We start from the raw sequence: 19,721 nt of genomic DNA, 5'->3' as shown, positions 1-19,721 counted from the left end.
CACAACAAGCCCCTGGTCGCTATGAAAACCAAAACTTGGGCATTTAAAATTTGAACCAATGAATGGATTTTAAACCAAATCTTCCAAACAATTCCAATTTGGAACTGGTTCTTGATGCCCAATCCTAGCAATGACATGCTGCAGGGGACAGAGCGAAAGACACCCACCACCCTCTCTATCTTCCCTCTCTCAGTCTGTCCCTCCCTCCATCTCTCTCTCTCTCTCACACCCCCTTTACTGTGAGTACAGTACATCCCCAGAAGTTTCACACATGCACGCACACACACACACACACACACACACACACACACACACACACACACACACACACTGTTACTAAATCTTTTTTTAATTTAAAAAATAAAGATAAACCATTGTTTTTTCAATTAGGTTTCTTCCATCCTTTATCCAATTGTTTAATAAATTATAAAAAAATACATTAAATTGAGGTTTGTGTCTCCTTTCAAAGGAAAACAATGGAATTGTTTTTTTTAAATACAACTTGCCTGCATTTATAGTGTTTACAAGTTACAAATATCAATTATTTGAACATGTAACCAACCATTTCTTTAAAATATTTTTTTATTGAGGGGACAACAAATGAATTAGTTGGCATGCTGTTTAAATGACACATGAGTTTTGGTAACAGGACTGAGAAAAATGCAACCATTTTCCGCTTAGAAACATTGAAAAAGATTAAATAAAGTTGGGCTACCTGAGATTGACCAATAGCCTACACATTTTGAATAGTTAAATATGTGTTATTAGATCCAGATCATTTTAAAAGAGTTACAACAAGCAAATGGCACCCATTCGGTGACATGGCTCATTAACTGTTACAGTATGTTCTGCTGCTCATATTGTGGCATTTGACTCGGCGCTGATGAATGATGATTTTATCCACCTCACTCACTCATATCCTGCAAGTAGTGGAATACCACAGTGGAATGCTGGCCACGCCTGTCTTCTGATGTGGGAGCTGAGTACAGACCGTGAAGGCAGCAGCATTACTGTGAGTCACATGACAGGCCAGCCTCTCCGACTGATCTGATACACATCTAGTAATCATGGTAAGCGCTTTTCCATTATTTTATGAATTTGCATGTTTTCTCCGGATAACCGAATAGGTTTAATTTCGGTCAATGGAACAACTAATGTCAAGGGTCTTCCTTAATCCGATCTAAAATCGGACTTGTATGTAAGTGCTACTATGGCCTAACGCTTCTGAGACAGCGTCAGACAGCGCCTAGCTACCGTTAGGCTAACAAACTGCAACTGAGTGCATAGGTGTTTGACACAACAGTTGTATTCACGTTATCTATATTACATTCACCATACCACGATATTCCGTGGTATATGTCGGGTCAAATGAGCCAGTAAGTGTAACGTTAGCCTCTGAGCTTTCTCTGACAAAACAGGTGACAGTGTGGAAACTAACGCTAGCTGCTGTTCTTCCGCTTTGCGGCGGTGTCACATATATTACTGAAGCTAAATGGCCTGAACTCGTCTCCGCGCAAGTTAAACAGAACTAAGGACATTGTGTCAGCTGGTGAGCAGCAGTGTTATGCCCAAACTTTACACATATGCAATATTTGTATACATATTTTCGGACATACTAACGTTACGTTATGTGCACGAATATGTTTCCCAACCGCAAACATATAGCTAGCATACGATGCATTAGATTTGATCGCGCTTAAATGGGAATTGTAACGTTAATTGAGTAGCAAAGTTAGGCTAACTTATTTTGAGCAGCCAGTGTTAGCCCTATTGGCTACATATTTACGCAGGTCAGGATCACTGACAGTTCGATCACTTTAAAGCTTTGGAAGAGAAGACAAACTTTGCAGGATGAAGCCTCCGTCCAAACCTGGTCCAAACACAAAAAATACATGAAATCAAAACTCAAAACAACTCAGCATTATCTGAATCTTATTTTATTTCACCATGAAAACAACCTGATCATGTGATGTTGTTGAGGTTTCTGTGATTCAGTTCTGTCCATTGGAGCAAAGTCAACTTCTAGCTAAATAAATTAAGCTAGTTAAATGCTGCAATTTCCAATTCATAAGTATAATAGCATTGCATGACTGTTAGATGACTTTCTTGATTTATTTAGCACTGTGTAAAAGCCATTCCATTCTCCTGGTATTCCAGCCAACCACACAGCAGTCTCCCCAGGATGAACAGGAGAAGCTTCTCGATGAAGCTGTGCAGGCTGTCAAGGTCCAGTCCTTCCAGATGAAACGCTGCCTGGTAGGGTGATTTCAGTATGTCGTAAATATCATTATGGTTAGGATAATTGTTTGAACCATTGGTTCTCTGCCCCGTTTTGTGTTCTGCACCCCACATGATGAGCTGACCAGTCTTAAAGCCCCCCCACCAGACACTTTTACTTCCTGTTCAACAGTAACGTTTTGCCTCAAACAGATAATGGGGTTGTGGTTGATATTCGGGCGAAATCCATTACCATGGCAACCAGATTGTCGATTTTTGAATGGATTTACTGTTTATTAGATCACGAATTAGCCAAGAATTAGTGGTGTGATTTCCTGTAATCCACTGTGTTGATGATTAAATTTTGTTAATACTTTTTAGCAGGGGTTAAAGTGGGCAGGAACGATCCTGAACGGTGTTCGGGCACCTTAGATTAAAAAGTTAATCTAAATGGCAGGTACATCAGTGTTTCCTGTTCTTTTAAAATGATGCCATTCCAGTGTTTCCCAGGGCAACTCTCTGTGGTGAGTTCACACTAGAGATGTCAATCATCCTGTATTTTTTTTTATATTTAATTATTCAATGCTCAAATAAAGCCTGTTATTAATATGTACTACACTACTCAGGCTTATGCATTGCAAATGCCACTATAAGCATGTGGTTGTTACACGTTCTGTCCACTAGAGGGACCTCCAACATTAGCCTGGCCTTGAAGGGGACCTACATCATGGGTCACATTGCATTTCTGGCACGCCGCTCTCTGTTTACATTATTTTCCACCACGCACACAGCGACAAACACAAATCAACAGAGAACTCTGTAATGAAACATTATCTAACAAATGTATAGATACTGCTCTATAGTAAAGGCTAATGTTGCTCGGTTAGCACAATGAAAACGTGTTAGAAAGCACAGCCCAAACGTTTTGTCATAAACTAAGTAATAATAGTGTTAGCCACGATACTAACGGCATTGATAAGCCCAATGGTGCTGCCACTAGTAGTGATTTAGAAGCAACCTGATTCTTGCAGATTGTCACGTTACTGAGAAGACAGCTGTCAGAAGGTAATATATGAAGTCAAAACTAACTGACAGCTGTAAGGCAGCTAACATAAACTTTAGCTGTCTCCATGAAGCTCCCAGCTAAGTTGCTATAACTCGCGACGCAGTTAGGAAAAAAGAATCACATTCGAATAGTAATTTCAGCATTCGAATAGTATTGATTTTTTTTTTTTACTATTCATATTATAATCAACTTTCGGAATTCGTTCCAACAGCCCTAATGTATAACAGCTTCTTCACATTTTCCAGCAAGCAATCTAGCCACAGAGGGTGCTGTTGCTGTCCCCATTGCATTCCCATGTTGTTGGATGTACCATTTACTTTCATATAGCGTATAGTTGCGAACTTAGAACAAGTGTTATAGTGGGTTCGGGGGTGATTGTTGTCGGACAGAATGGCTTCAGCCTTCCTCCCTACTTGTCTGTTGAACAAATCAGTTAGCATACTCTGCTGTACCCCCAAGATCTTGCTGCTCACTTTCACTATCCTGGATAGTGCATTTTTGGCCTTGATGCTGAGGTTCCCGTACCAACAGATTAAAGACAAGGTTAAAATGGACACAATATAACATCTGTTAAATAGGATCATGAGGGTCTTGTCAACATGAAACTGAGATAACTTCCGGAGGCAGAACAAAAGTTGCTGGCCCTTTTCACATAGCATCTCAAATAATAAAATTCAGCTTGTCATCAATAAAAATCCCCAGGTACTTGTAGTTATCTACAAAGTCTACCATCTGTCCCTTGATGATAGTACTCTCAGGGGTTGATGGCTTGTGCACAATGTAACAGTGATTGTTTAAATTTTTGCAGTAAGACTAGGGGTGGGCAATATATATATCATCTACGATAATATCGTCATTGTTGTATTAATGATGTGCAAATTGACATTATCGAGTATTTAAATTACTTAGAAAAAAACACTTCAAAACACTAACTGGAACGCTACACATTCACTAATGTCAACAAAGATGGCGGCGCGCGATTGTGCAGTGGCTACTAGCTCTCCTGTCGGTGTATATTTATACAAGTACAGCCACACTGAACTAATCAATATAGGACTATGATACAACACAGCCGTTATGAGAGCCTTCCAGGCAGCTCATAACATCCTGGAGGACATAGCCAGACCGGGCGCTCTGTGGATTGTTGTCGGCAGCTAGCACGCCGAGCTAGCTACCAGCAGGATTGAGACAAGAACTGCGGCAAGACCAGAGGAGGAGGACTGTGCATTTTTGTGAATAATGAATGGAGTACCAACAGCAGGATCGTTGCCCAGCACTGCTCACCTGACCTGGAAGCCCTGTCGGTAATATACAGGCCATTTTATTTATGCCGTCCAAATAGCCCACGATGCTAACGTTAGCACAAGTTTGGCTCACTGCTAATGGTCCGTTTTTTTTGTCTTGAAATCGCGACTAGTAGCTCGAGTGTGACGTCACATCCATGTCGGAAAACGAGTAACCGTGGGTTGTTGTGTTCTTTTTGTCACACAATACTACGAGTCGGAGAAAAGATGCATTTTTGTAACATTTTTAGTAACATTTAGGATTCTATTCACCCAGTTATTGACATATTACATATATTTCACAGTTTGATACATGAAAATTACGTTTTGATTAACATTAACGTTCGGCTACTGCTCTGCTTTCTGCTCAAGGCTCGGCTTAAGCCGTTGTCATATAGCAACCGAGCGTCTCTAGCCAATTTCAGCTGCACAAGCTACAAAATAACTAATCAGGCGGTATTTAACTCCTAATAAGACTGTAGCAACATGCCTATAGGTAGCAGTATACAGTGCTATGTGTACCACTTCTTCATTTGGTTACAACAAAGACAAAAGTGCTTAAAATTATAGAAAACCACAATGTTTACTACGTGTGATACACGACGTAGCCATTTTTGAAAGTGAACTCGGGGTCCTCTGAGTTCAGACGACTTGACGAGTTGTATATACGACCTCGGTGGCGTTCTTTTTGCAACTTCCGGTTCGTAACTCCGGAAAACAACTCGTAAATCGACTTCGGTGGACAAAAAGAACGCACCATAACCATAGTGAACTAACTGCAGCGCGGGGGGGATAAATATTGTACCAGGGGACTTAAACAAGGCGTCCTTAAAGTCTGTAGTCTGTACTTTTTTTTTTTTTTTTTTTTTTTTTCTCTTTCAGCATGTAGATGTGCTACTAGAGGGAAGAACACACTAGACCATGTATACTCTAACATCAAGAAAGCATACAGAACTGCACCTCTCCCTAACCTGGGCCGGTCAGATCACATCCAACAACTCATGATCCCAGCATAAATCCCAGTCAGAAAGATTATACAGCCAAGTAGGACTATCAAAACCTGGCCTGACACTACCCTATCCCATTTCCAGGACTGCTTCCAATAAGGACATGGTTGTGTGCAATATGTTACAGAACAGAGCCCTTTGTTTATTGTTATGATTTCATCTTGTTTGTATTCTGCACAATTTACATTACAGCAGAGGTGTACAACTGAATGTTTACTCAGAGTTCAATGTTCCTACACTAGTTCAATTAGTATTAGTATAGTATTAGTATTGTGTATGTCTTTGAATTGTTTTTACTTGAATACTTACATTTTAAAGAAAATAAATAGCTGTTTTCATTCAACATTGTGGCCATTATTATCATCAGTGATTAAGTAACTCTGACTTTTAAAAACACATTTTTAAAGGATATCGTCTAATTATCGTCGAAATCGCCAAAGATATCGAGATATTATTTTTTGTCCATATCGCCCACCCCTAAGCAAGACTGTAGGTGAAACACTGCTTAAGCTAGACTAGACAGATGAACAATCAGGCACTACTACTAAGGCTGTGCAATTTATCAAATTTGTTATCATGATTACAATTTTGGCCCCTAACGATCACAAAGACAGAGTAATTGAGAAAAAAACAATTATTTTGAATATTGTTTCCGCCATATACACACTGTCCACCGCCGTTAAATTGTGATAAAGTCGTAATTGCCATCTGCTCCACTGAACTCAAGAGAACAGTCTTTTGTTCTCTTCCCCCTTTTGAGGGTGAGCAACTGGAACAGTGGCATCACGTCATCACTCGCGAAGTCATGACAACCAAATAAACGGCACGAGTACAGCATTTTCTCCTCAGGCAGACTGACAAAAAGCGATAATAGCCTCGATGGCTGATTTACCGTTAAAACCACTTGAAATATTGACAGCTACAGTAGCTTAGAAAACAGCGTAATGGGCACTGGATTTGATGAATTTATGGCTTATCAGACCCCAGGTTAGACAAGAAGCTAACGTTAGCAAACCCTGTGGTCCCTCTGTCTTGACTCCTTTCCCCAGACCCTGCTGTATTCACAAACTGTGTAAAACGTTTTCCAGGTTAGTGGGGATGTATACTGCTCAAAACCAACATGAAATAATCATAGTAATGTTCCCTCAGCATTTTGTTTTGTTGTTAAACTGTGTGAAAAATGAGCGAAGACGTTAAATCATCTGTTTTACGTAACGGTATGTATACCGTCTATTTGTTGGATTTTTCCTCTGTGGAAGTTAGCAATTAGTTAGTAATGACAGTAGTCACAGTGTGTGTTTATTATGTATGTGTGATCTGTAAAGCTAAACGGACTCACAGTAGTAAAACAGATTTTATTCTGATCAAAAGAATCTTTCTGTGCATTTTCAAGGTGGAGATATGCACTACTTCAAATTAATTGTGGTCAAAGGCAAGAACGTGCATGTGTACATTATTTTCAGGAGCGAAGACTTTGTCGACATCCGTTATAAGCAACTCTAATTTAATGAAGCATCTCACAACGACACACGCATCTACAAAGCTAGTGGCCAAAACCAGCGATACCTCCACCACAGATGATAGCTCGCCATCTGCTAGCAAAGAAAGACTCGGAGCAAAGTCCTCCAAGCAGCAAAAGCTAGATCTTTCTGCCTCACAACAAAAACCTATGACACAGGCTGAAGTCAACCGTATGACAGGCAGGTGTTAAAAGTATGTGTCGTATAAGTTTATATGGTGTAACTGTTTACTTTTCTTACAAAGATAATACTTGAAGTGCAGGATAAATCTCTTGCTGTCTGTCAACGTGCAATAAATATTGAAAGTTATGTACGTTAAACACCTGTCTGTTCTACTCATTTCAACTGACTTGTGAAAACTGCTAAAAAAAATCCAAATTTTTTGTCTTTAACAACTTTTTTTTTTTTAAAGTAACGCAAATAGTTACTTTCCCGGGTAACAGTTACTTTTATTATAGAGTAATTCAGTTACTAACTCAGTTACTTTTTTTGAACAAGTAGTGAGAAACTATAACTAATTACTTTTTTAAAGTAACGTTCCCAACACTGCAAATGTGCAACGACAAATGAACAACTTCCCTGTGTGTAGTATGGCGGCTACATCAAACAACAACTGTTATCTAGTTAGAGCAGAATAGGTAAACTATGCAGTTTACCTCAACGCTTAATGTAGCACACCCACAGAGCTACAGGTTTACGAGAGGACAGAGACTACCTACTGCTTTGTATGTGTGAATGCTGAATTTGGGGATTGAGCTGAATGTCCAACATTGTAAATTATACGAAGTCTTTGATACCTTTTAAAGCTGCAAGGCAGCAGTGTCAGGGTTAACAATAGTTAAGAGACAGATTGTATAGCCTCTTTTTCTTTTACCATGCAACAATAAAAAGTTGAAATACCTTTTCTTTTTTTTTTTTTCAAAATGTTGTTTAACTGATAGTGTTAATTGGTCTAAATTGTTATTGTCGGTTAATGGGTAAAGGGTTCATTTTTAACATCTCTAGTTCAGTTACATATAATAACAGATTAAAAAAATAACAGCTAATTTGACTTTAGTTATTAGTAACCCATATACAAATGCGAAAGTAGACTCTTACAGAAACACATTTCAAAGTTCTTTGGGCACGCATTACACTAAGTTGCTAATAGTTTGAGTATAGAAAATATAGAAAGTCTTAGCAGTTAGCGAACACCTGAGTGTATGAGGTCCCCCCGGGAAGTAAACAAACCTAGCGTGTAGAGTACAGTAGTAGACAAGAAGAATACATTCTTTATTAAGCCCACAAGGGGAAATTACATTTTATACTCTGTTGTTAAACACACATTGCACACAGGCCTGAAATACACACACATGACCACAATAGACTAGAGTGTGCTCATGTTGTGAGCCTTATCCCCGGTTATCTTTATTTTGTATGTTCATAGTTACTGGTTACATAGTTGATCCGTGGTCTGTACGGAATGCATGTGAACCGCGGATTAATAATAATAATTAATAATATCAGTGTGAAATAAATTTTTACTGTTACTTAAAGTAGGCTGATAAATCTCTATGGTGGGTTGCGTGAAAAGATACAGGCAGCGCAATTGCAGCAGCAGTTGGTAGTTGAGCTACCAGAGAATAGGGGGCTTAAAGCTGGGGTTGGGTACCAAACCCCGGTGCTAATATGGCACCATTGCCTAAACGACTGTTATCTACCGGACAGAATAGCAACACGGTTTTCGGTGTCTCATAAATGCCTCCGAAACAGACGTCAGAGGCAACAGAAACATCGCTGCATGTGACGCTAGTTAACACTAACATTTAGGGAGGTCACGAGAACCGATGCTACCAACACCTTCTGGTTCTAAAATGACAAAACGCAGACTATGCCCTTTTTTTTTTTTTTTTTTTTTAGTACCGTAGGCACCTTTGGCGACTATGCCAGTGTTAGCAGCATCGGTGCTGCGCCTCTTCCGGAAGTGATGGGGGCAGTATATGCTTCAGAGTGTTCCAGTCGATACATTCAGAAGAAGGAGGTCACGAACAAGTGGCCGAAGTCACGTCCTTCTACTTCCGGTTCAACTCTACCCAACCTAAAAACGGCATGTTCACTGCAAACTCACGGTCCTCTCTTTCCGATTTACAGCCCCCCTCTCTTAGCTTCAAATAACCCACCGTTGTCTGCTACGGCCACTGATCAGGCTACACGTTGTAAACAGCCATGGCCCGCTTGCCTGCTCCTTCAGTAATGTTAGGCGTTAGCAGTGTTAGCATGGCGGCGTTAGCCAGGACCAGTCGGGATCACTTTACTGGTAGTATCTTAATTGTTTTTGCAAGTAACCAACTTGTGTACTCTAGCTATATAATTCAATTTGAGTACACAAATCTTGAAATGACATAAAATGCCCGTCCCTTGTAGCTGGGATAAATTAGCCTGAAGCTGATGCTTAGCTAACTGTTCAGGATGAAATTGGCCAACTCTGCGTCTAAGCTGTCTCCATCTTTCAAATACATCTCCAATATTTACCCAGGGTTTGTAACGTATCTGGTCACGCAACTGTTATAAACACTGTTGTTTTTGCACAGTACCTTTTTGTAAAGATGCCTGGAAGTCTGGAATGTTTCTGGTGAAAATTTACGTATTTTAAGGGTTTCGGAAATAGGCACGCAAAAATGGCTCGCTAGCGCCCCCTAGAAAGTTAAAACAATTGAGCCCCTGCAGTGCGTTTAACGTAGACTCACGAAACAGCCATACCCTAAACCCAACAGGAAGCCCGCCATTTTGATTTCAAAGTTCGAAATTAGTGCGATTTTGGCAATTTCCACGTCGTACTTTAACAAACTCCTCCTAGAGATTTCATCCGATCAACTTCAAACTCAGTCTATGCCATATTAAGACATTAAAGATGAAAAGTTGTTAAAAGAAAAACTTTTCGTCATAGGGCGTGGTGGCCATTTTGTGCGTTTCGCCGCCGAAACAGGAAGTGGGTATAACTCGAGTGTACATTGTCCGATACCTCGAAACTTTTCAGGATTCATAAGAGTCCAACCCTGAGGACAAATAAAGGCCGATATTTACTTAAAGTCATAGCGTCACCTAGTGGCAACAGGAAGTAGGCCTAAAAGTCAAGGTGCTATACTTTAACGAACTCCTCCTAGAGATTTCATCCGATGGACTTCAAACTTGGTCTGTAGCATCCCAACACGTTAATGATAAAAATTTATTAAAAGAAAAACTTTTCGTCAGACGGTGTGGGCGTGGCGGCCATTTTGAGTGTTTAGCGATGAACAAAGAAGTTGTTGTAACTTGAGTGTACATTGTCATATCTGCCCAAAATTTCTCACGATTGTCAAGGGTCCAGGCCTGAGGACACCTACAGGCCAAAATTGACTTTTGGTCATAGCGCACCCTATGCTTAAGCCACGCCCCCTTTCATAACTGGTGACCCGTTTAAGGTAGAGTTTTATGTGAGGTATCAACAAACTCAGCAGAGACTTCCTTATTCATTGGTCATGGTTTGGCCCGCCCCCTATGTTTAAGCCATGCCCCCTTTCATAACTGGTGACCCGTTTAAGGTAGAGTCTTATGTGAGGTATCATTGAACTCAGCAGAGACTTCCTTTTTAATTGGTGATGGTTTGACCCGCCCCCTACGCTTTAGCCACGCCCCTTTTCACAGCTAATGAACCGTATGACGTTGAGTCTTGTGTGAGGTATCGTTGTACTCGGCGGGGAGTTCCCTTTTCATCGTTGACGATTTGCGGCGTCTGAGTGCCGCGCGAATGCACGGTTGCAAGGATCGCCGTCTGCCAGGTAACCCCGACGCGCGAGGGCCCGTTCATCGCTGCTCGCAGCTTTAATTGTTATTACATTTTTAATAAATCATTTAAATTCCCCCCTTTTTGTGCTGATCGGAGTTTTGTGATCAATTGTACCCCTATTCATAGCTTGATTGTGTTGCAGGACAAGAACAAGCTGATGGATGCTCTGAAGCACGCCTCTAACATGCTGGGTGAGCTGAGGACCTCCATGCTTTCTCCAAAGAGCTACTACGAGCTCTGTATCCTTGGCGGCTGGTGTGATCCCATGGCAAGATGCTCTCTAGTTGGTGTAATATTTGTTAAAGAAGGCAGACTAGAACACTAATATAACATGTCTCAACTTCTATTCACCCTTTCAACCATGTAGAAGAGTTAGAGAAATGTTAATGGGCTTGTCCTTGTTGTGTTTTATTTGCATGTGTTGTCTTTATGTTGCATGTTGTGGTCTTTTTGCATGTGTTGTCTTATTGTTGCGTGTTGTGGTTTATTTGCGTGCGTTTTCTTATTGTTGAGTGTTGTGGTCTATTTGCATGTGTTGTCTTTATGGTGCATGTTGTGGTCTATTTGCATGTGTGCATGTTGTGGTCTATTTGCATATGTTGTCTTTTTGTTGCGTGTTGTGGTTTATTTGCATGCATATTCTTTATGTTGCTGTTGTGGTCTATTTACGTGTGTTGTCTTTATGGTGCGTGTTTTGGTCTATTTGCGTGCGTTTTCTTTATGTTACGTGTTGTGGTCTATTTGCATACAGTCTTTTTGTTGCGTGTTGTGATCTATTTGCATGTTTTCTTTAGTTACTTGCTTGCTTTGTGTCCTGACATTTCTGCAGTGGTGGAATAACTACTAACTCAAGTATTGTACTTAAGTATAAATTTGACGTACTTGAGTCTTTTATTTTCATGCCACTTCGGCTATAAAAAGTTGTATTATAAATGAAACTACTCAACCATATAACGGCCTACAAGTCCAGCTGAAATGATTAGACCATTAAACACTTAGTTGATTAACTAACATTTTTAAAATGTGAGGAATTTTGGCATTAAATACTTTACTTTAAGTACATTTCCCTGGACATACTTATATACTTTTACTTAAGTAACATTTTTTATGCAGGACTTTTACTTGTAGTATTTTTACAGTTTGGTATTAGTACTTTAACATAGAACTTTAGAATAGTGAATTGAATGCTTATTCAAAAATGAAGCCAGTTTTCGAGTGTAACTACAGTAAGTGGTGTATTGGAGTCAGAGTGCTAGCATATTTTTTGTATGTGGATGATTCATGATGGGTTTACACTGGTCCCTAACAGTTTTTTCAGATATGGCTATATCTGACGAACTCCACTACCTAGAAGTTTATCTGACTGATGAGTTTGCCAAAGGACGCAAGGTGGCAGATCTCTATGAGCTGGTCCAGTATGCAGGCAACATCATCCCCAGACTGTGAGTATCACCTTATTAATTGAACTTCCTTCAAACATCAAGTAGTTTCATGAAGTAGAAAGGATTCAGGCCCTTTTATTTCAATTCAATTCAGTTATATTTATAGTATCAATTCATAACAAAAGTTATCTCGAGACACTTTACAGATAGAGTAGGTCTAGACCACACTCTATAATTTACAAAGCCCCAACATTACAGTAATTCCCTCAAGAGCAAGCAGTGTGACAGTGGCGAGGAAAAACTCCCTCTTGGGAAGAAGCATGACATTGCAGGGCACCGCAGAGCTTAGCAGGGAGTGCAGCAGGACCACGGCGACAGCTGCAACCAAGATCTTGGTGCCAACGTTCTCCAAGGAAATACGCTGGGTGAAAAAACATAAGGACTCCGGGGAGTAAACTCCCCAGAAGCTAGGATTAGTAACAAGCATTTCTGGGACGGGATGCACACAAATGGTAATAGAAAGGGAGAGGAGAGAGCAGCTCAGTGCGTCGAAGGAAGTCCCCCGGCAGTCTAGAACTATAACAGCGTAACTAAGAGAGAGAGGTCAAAATTGAATTGAAAACAATTGAAAAATTGAAGACTTTTTTTCTTTTTTCTTTCGCCAATCTAAACATATTGCATTTTTAATAAATTGTTGTAAATTAGGGCTACATAATATTGAGTATAAAAATTACACTATTACAGAACAAAATGGAATAATGACATATAGTGGTGCTTCTAAATTAGTAATTTTACCAGGGAATTGCTGAGGCTAGACGCTTTACCACACACTACTGTATATCCAAAAGAGATGGAAAAACAAATGATAAAATAACTAAAATGTGTGAAAACTTTTTTTCACTTCTCGTTTGAAGTTTTTGGTGTGAACTTGGTTGTCATCATTCCTAAATTGACTTGTCCAAAGATGCAAATATTTCGGGCAAATATCTGGAGAATCGGGTAACACATTCTTAAGTCATCACATTTGGGCGACCTGCCAGAAGGATTAACAGGAAATAAGAGACAAGCCATACTAAAACCACATTCATCTGTGGACAGTATTGCTGTAAATGATCTCCAGCTACACTGTATATTCACTCACTAATAGAAAAGTTATTTCGAAATAGAAGAACACTTCATAACGTATTGTAGTCATAACACGAGGTATGGGCCGGTCCGGATTGACTTGCACTTGGGTGCAGATGCCCACTTTAAGAAGGCTTGCTTCAAAGTGTTGGAAAATGTTAACTGCTTATCAGATCAAGCCTCTTTGCTTTGCCTCTCTCTCCGCAGCTATCTGCTAATCACAGTGGGTGTGGTATACGTTCGCTCCTTCCCCCAGTCTCGTAAGGACATTCTTAAGGACCTGGTTGAGATGTGTCGTGGTGTCCAGCACCCACTCAGGGGCCTCTTCCTCAGAAACTACCTGTTGCAGTGCACCCGCAACATACTGCCAGATGATGGAGAGCAGCCAGAGTAAGCAAGGCCAGCTTTTTCTCTTTGTATCTGATTGGTAAACCAGTTTAAAACCTTTCCTGAGAGCCCAACCCAGTCCTCGAGGCGATCCATAAGAATATCATAGCCAATTGTGTCAAACGCAGCACTTAAATCCAAAAGAATCAGAACAAAGACCTTATTTGCATCAGTGCTAATTTGGAGGTCACTGCCAACTTCAACAAAGGCTGCTCTGTGCTGTGGTTATCCCTGAAACATGATTGAAACCTAAAAATAACAATGTTGGTTAAAAACAAATGTTTCATGTATCTTGCTTAAAAAGGAAAGATTTTATATAGGTCTAAAGTTACTTAATGCTGCAGAAGAGGTAAGAAAGGAAAAAAGCCAGGATTTGACACAATGAGACCTCTTCCTGCAGCTCTCGCTCTTCCCTACCTGTCCCACAGGCATATGCATGAGCAGAGCAGCCAATAGAAAGCTATTGCACTCTCTCTGAAATGACCTGTGATTGACCAAAGTCTCCTGTCATGCCTAGATTATTCAAAGCCTGAGGACAGAGCCAAGAGGATGTGCAGAAGTCTAGTTTTCTCTCAGACCACTTAAATAACAAAATACTGAAATATTATGTGTTTTAATAATTGTCCGTGTACATTATAATTGTATGGGATTTAACAAGCTCCTACCACAGCTTTAAAACTTTACTGTCAAGGTTTGACCTTTTCAGTAGGCGTTTTACAGCTGCAGTTTTTTTTTTTTTTTTTTTTAAAAGACATCATGAAAAATTCCTGTTCCAAGGAAGTTGTCACTAATCTCTCAAACAGAGTTAAAGGGGTGATAGAATGATTATAGGGTATTTCCCACTGTTCCTTAAGGTCTCCTAATGGGGTATGTAACATTGGTTGGGCTGAAAATGGCCTGGTTGATATTTTATTGGGCCTTATGCATCCCTGTGTTTTGGCCCTGTTTATAACAAGAGCTTTTCTTCCAAATATGTTATGCTCATGAATATTTAGATGAGCTGTGCGCTGATTGGTTGAGCGAATCCCCATACACACACATTAAAGACGTGACAGAATCTCATATTCCAGACACTGCAATGTTTCGTTACCAAATTCACTTCTGAGACTTTTTTACGCGAGAAATCAACTATATAAAGCTCAAATATGGGCCGTTTTACGAAAATGTATGGCTAATTGCAAATTTGGTAAGACGTGTCGGACTTTAGGAGCTCCACACAGTCTGACAAGAAAGCGGCAGCCTGCTGGGCTCCATACCCAGGGCAAAGTCACCCTTTGTGGATTACTGCATTACGGGGCTCGCCCGGCTGCCGGCATAACTATAATATATTTACAGTTTGAATTTCGTCACGACACTTATATCTCAGCTACCCCAAGGTTTTACAAAGCTAACAAAAGCTAACACTCAAATTTGAATTTAAGGCATTTTTATGAAGGTGAGGGGTCTTGTTAGGAGGAGCAGCTAGCTAGTTATGTGTCCCATTCAGTACAATGGGAAAATATCGCGACTAGCTAGCTACACTTTCGGCATAACTATAGTATATTTACAGTTTGAATTTCGTCACGCCACTTACATAACATCTACCCCAATGTCTTATAAAGCTAACAATGGTGTCAGATTCCAATTTAATGAATTTTTGTAAACACTAGGGGTTTCGTTAGCTGCAACTGTCCCTTCAATCCTAGCTACGTGTAGCTACAAATCATGGATAGTTAGCTTCATTTTCAGCGTAATAAGAGTATATTTACAGTTTAAATTTCATCACGCCACTTAATTAACATCTACCCCGAGGTCGTATAAAGCTAACAATGGTGTCAGATTCCAATTTAATGAATTTTTGTGAACACTACGGGTTTCGTTAGCTGCAACTGTCACTTCAATCCTATGTGTACAGATTGCGTCTGGTTAGCTTCATTTTCGGCGTAATTAGTGTATATTTACAGTTTGAATTTCGTCACGCCACTTATATATCCTCTACCCCAAGGTCATATAAAGCTAACAATGGTGTCAGATTTAAATTTTTTTAATTTTTGTGACTTTCAGAGGAGTTCTAAGAGGAGGCTAGCTAGCTCTCATTGATAGAGCTAGCTCCATCCAGCCGCAGGCTCTATCAATGAGACTCGCGGACAAGAGGCGTTTATTTCACCAATCGTTTGTTTAAATAACTCAACACATTATAATTACACACATTATAAGATTAACTGGAACCTGTGGTAAGAGATTGCTGGCATAACAAGCTCCCTGACCGCGCTCTCACTCACACACCGGCCATTTAGCAGGAAGAGGGGAGCTGCAGGCTCTGGAGCTCTGTCCAGGCAGCGGCGTTTGGTAGTCCATTCACCCACAAAATGGTGACTTTGCACGGGTATGGAATGCCGTGGGCTGCCAGCCGTGACGGAGCTCAATCAAGCTCACAGCAGGCCGGGGTCTGTGAAGGAAGGCAGACCAGGCGGCGAGGCAGCAACACAGGCAGCACCGGCCGCTGAACTCCGACACACAGTCGGACAAAATTTGCAATTAGAGGCCTGTCGCAATAGTCAATAAATCAATTAATCGCATGATAAATAAAATGAGCTTTATAATTTTTCAGGCCGCAATAATTTCCATTTACATGCTTGTTTGTTTTCCTCTGCCGCCACGGTATCAGAAATAGGGCAGACGCACAACAGGGTTTTCGCTATGTACATGTAGGGCGCACCTTCGCTCCTTGAGCTGTTTATGAAAAGTCATAAAGTCTTAATTACACGACTATGCAGAGCCGTCTACTCTACTGAACTGAAGCGAACTGTCATCACTCGCGAAGTCATGGCAACCAAATACAACAACCGGGCGAGTACGCTTGTCACTCAATCTTGGGCAAAGTGACAAACGGCGACGAAAGCCGCGACATGAAATCCGCACTCACGCAGGTCCCGTGAAATATGACAGTTACAGTTTATTGGAAAATAGCATTGTGGACACTGAATTTGATGAATTTACTGTTTATCAGACCCCAGATGAGACAAGAAGCTAACGTTAGCGAACGCTGTGGTGATGGTCCCTCTGCCTCTGACTCCCGTTGCAGGAGAACGCTATATTCCTCGGACACGCTGTACGTTACTGTTTTAAAACCGTTTTCCAGGTTAGTGGGGGTGCATACCGCTCAAAACCAACATTAAAAACGTAGCTAGTAATGTTCACTCAGCGTTTTGTTTTGATGTTAAACTGTGTGAAAAATGAGCGGTGACGTTAAATCACCAGTTTCAGGTAACAGCACCCTAAGGACTACGGTACCGTCTATTTGCTGGATGGTTTCAAGCTAATGGTCGGTAGCTAACATTAGCAGATAAGCCTGTTGACAGTGACGTTATTGTTCATATTTTGGCACAATGTTTCTGACAGTAGTAGTGGTCATAGTGACTGAAAGTGTGATGTAAGATGCTAAAAAGAGGTAATGTTAACGTTTTGATTGGGTTTGGGTTTTATTCAAGTAAATCTTTTGTTAACAGACGTGAGAGTCCATTTTATTTATTATTTTTGGTTGTTCATTTATTGTGGATATTTAAAATATCTTCCAGTTCCAGTGTTAAATATTCTTTTGGAAATAAAAGTTTATTGATCTTTGAAAAGGTGTTATTATTATGCCATTATCATTTTATTAGATTCATTCATTCATTAGATCTCTCAACGACCATATTATCGTTTATCGCAATAATTTCTGGGACAATTTATCGTCCAGCTAAATTTGTTATCGTGACAGGCCTAATTAGACTTCAGTTTTCGTAAAACGGCCCATATTTGACCTCTACGTAGTTGATTTCTTGCGTAAAAAAGTCTCAGAAGTGAATTTAATGGTAAAATAGCAGATGAACAATGTATACAATTTCTGAAATCTGCACGACCTAGATTCAGAAGACTAACTGATCTCAGGTTAGTTGTGTAGCCTATGTAAATGTTGGGGCATGACAAAGAGAGAGACTAGAGCCAAATGAGGAGGAGCCGCCGAGTTGACGTCAACTAGGCAGCTTGTTGAGATTTGCCCGTTTTCAGAGGCAGTTTCAAATTGTGAGATTTGCAGAGGAAAGAGGTGTCAATGGGATTTAGAGGTTCTATGTATGTCCTAGTTACCCACTAAACTGTCATTATTCAGCTATGACAAGGTAAAATAGGTTTTGCATTCTATCACCCCTTTAAAAACACAATTAAAATAATTGTAAAAGTGTATTGCAGACAGGGTCAAGACAACAGGTTGCAGGTTTACTCTGAAACAATCTTGCAGAGTTCAGGGTCCGAAATTGTTCTGAATTTCTTTTTAGGTTGATTATCATAGTTGTGAGAACAATTTCTGTTCTAATAGAAGACATGCGATTAGTAAAGTAAAATTTAGCAAATTCCTCACATTTTGCAGGGGATGCTTGACTGAAAAAGGTGAAAGACTGGGCCAGGATTCAACAGTTGGAGGATATAAATCCAGAAAATTCACATTAAAGCATGGATTGGGTTTAGGAGCTCGGTAAATAACGGCAAGAATGACTGGATCTGTACCACAAATTTTAAACATAAGTCTCTGAACACTTGAGCAATTGTTAATAGATAGTAGAGTGTATAATTCAGCCAGCTGCCTGTGTTTATTTAGCTTGAACCCCAGCTGCCTGTGTTTATTTAGCTTGAACCAGGTCTTTGGAGCACAAAATCAAAGTATCTAGAAGTAATAAAATCATTTAGAATAAAAATCTTATTAGAAAGAGACCTGACATTAAACAAGGGATGCCGTCATTAATGAAGGAGGCACGATTCCAGAACCGGTTCACTTATATTAGAGTGTTATATTAGAGAATATTTTGACATGCATCCCTGTTCTAAACGTAACTCCACAGGGGAACAGAGGAGATGACCGGTGATATCAATGACTCCATCGACTTTGTCCTTCTGAACTTTGCCGAAATGAACAAGTTATGGGTTCGAATGCAGCATCAGGGTCACAGCCGAGACAGGGAGAAGAGAGAAAAGGAACGACAAGAGCTCAGGATTCTGGTGGGCACCAACCTAGTTCGCCTCAGCCAGCTGGAGGGTGTCAACGTGGACAAGTACAAACAGGTGTGTCTTTGTTTGTGTCTGTTGTTTGTAATAAGATTAATTTTACAATTGAATCCTTACAGTGGCGATATTTGTCTGCAGTGATAAAACTTTAGTTAACACTCTTTTCTTCCAATGGTTTAAGTAAGATTAGAAAGATATGATAGTTTAATTAAGGATCACCTTTAGGCTCCAAAACAATTGCAATAAATGTAAAAGTATATACTAGTGTCTGTCGATGGCACTTTGCAGCCTGTGCATCAAACTGATGAACAGTTATAAATATACAATCACCTTCCTTTTTATATAGCCTCACCAGAATTAACCAGAAAAGTGGACAAAATGCAAATAATTAAACAAAAATTACGATAAATAAAGTCTTATGACCTCATGGCAGGTGCAACTAGCATTGTGAAGCTACATAAATTAAGTAGCATGCGACTGCAAGCAGCGTTGGACAGGCCCTTGCTCCTCTGCACACGTCAGGGTTACTGGTGGACACCACTCCTCCACCTCCTCTCTAGGAGGAGTTTGTTAAAGTATAGCACATATAGTTTTGGGCCTACTTCCTGTTGCTACTAGGGGACGCTATGACTTTGACTCAATTTTGTCTGGTAAATGTCCTTAGAGTTAGTCTTATGAATCATGAAAAGTTTCGAGCCAATTGGACAATGTACACTCAAGTTACACCCACTTCCTGTTTTGATGGCGAAACGCACAAAATGGCCGCCCCGCCACGGCCATGCCTTAGGACAAAAAGTTTTTCTTTTAATAAATTTTCATCTTTAACGTCTTAAGATGGCACAGACCAAATTTGAAGTTGGTCGGATGAAATCTCTAGGAGGAGTTTGTTAAAGTACGACATGTGGAAATG

At 40.2% G+C, this 19,721-nt stretch overlaps 1 protein-coding gene across 1 annotated transcript in view; it reads left to right on the top strand.

Annotated features, from left to right (window-relative positions):
• The first annotated feature begins 910 nt into the window (after window positions 1-910).
• The window catches only part of vps35 (VPS35 retromer complex component), a 41,002-nt gene continuing 22,191 nt past the window's right edge, over window positions 911-19,721 (top strand). The window contains exons 1-6 of the mRNA XM_028573617.1: window positions 911-1,070; window positions 2,158-2,256; window positions 11,041-11,137; window positions 12,217-12,340; window positions 13,613-13,795; window positions 18,649-18,868. Coding sequence (XP_028429418.1) covers window positions 1,068-1,070; window positions 2,158-2,256; window positions 11,041-11,137; window positions 12,217-12,340; window positions 13,613-13,795; window positions 18,649-18,868 — 726 coding nt within the window. The 5' untranslated portion in view covers window positions 911-1,067. The remainder of the gene's footprint in view (window positions 1,071-2,157; window positions 2,257-11,040; window positions 11,138-12,216; window positions 12,341-13,612; window positions 13,796-18,648; window positions 18,869-19,721) is intronic.

The sequence above is a fragment of the Perca flavescens genome, chromosome 1 (assembly GCF_004354835.1).
Source record: "Perca flavescens isolate YP-PL-M2 chromosome 1, PFLA_1.0, whole genome shotgun sequence".
In the NCBI taxonomy this organism is placed as follows: Eukaryota; Metazoa; Chordata; class Actinopteri; order Perciformes; family Percidae; genus Perca; species Perca flavescens.
This window is presented reverse-complemented; position numbering and strand designations above follow the sequence as displayed.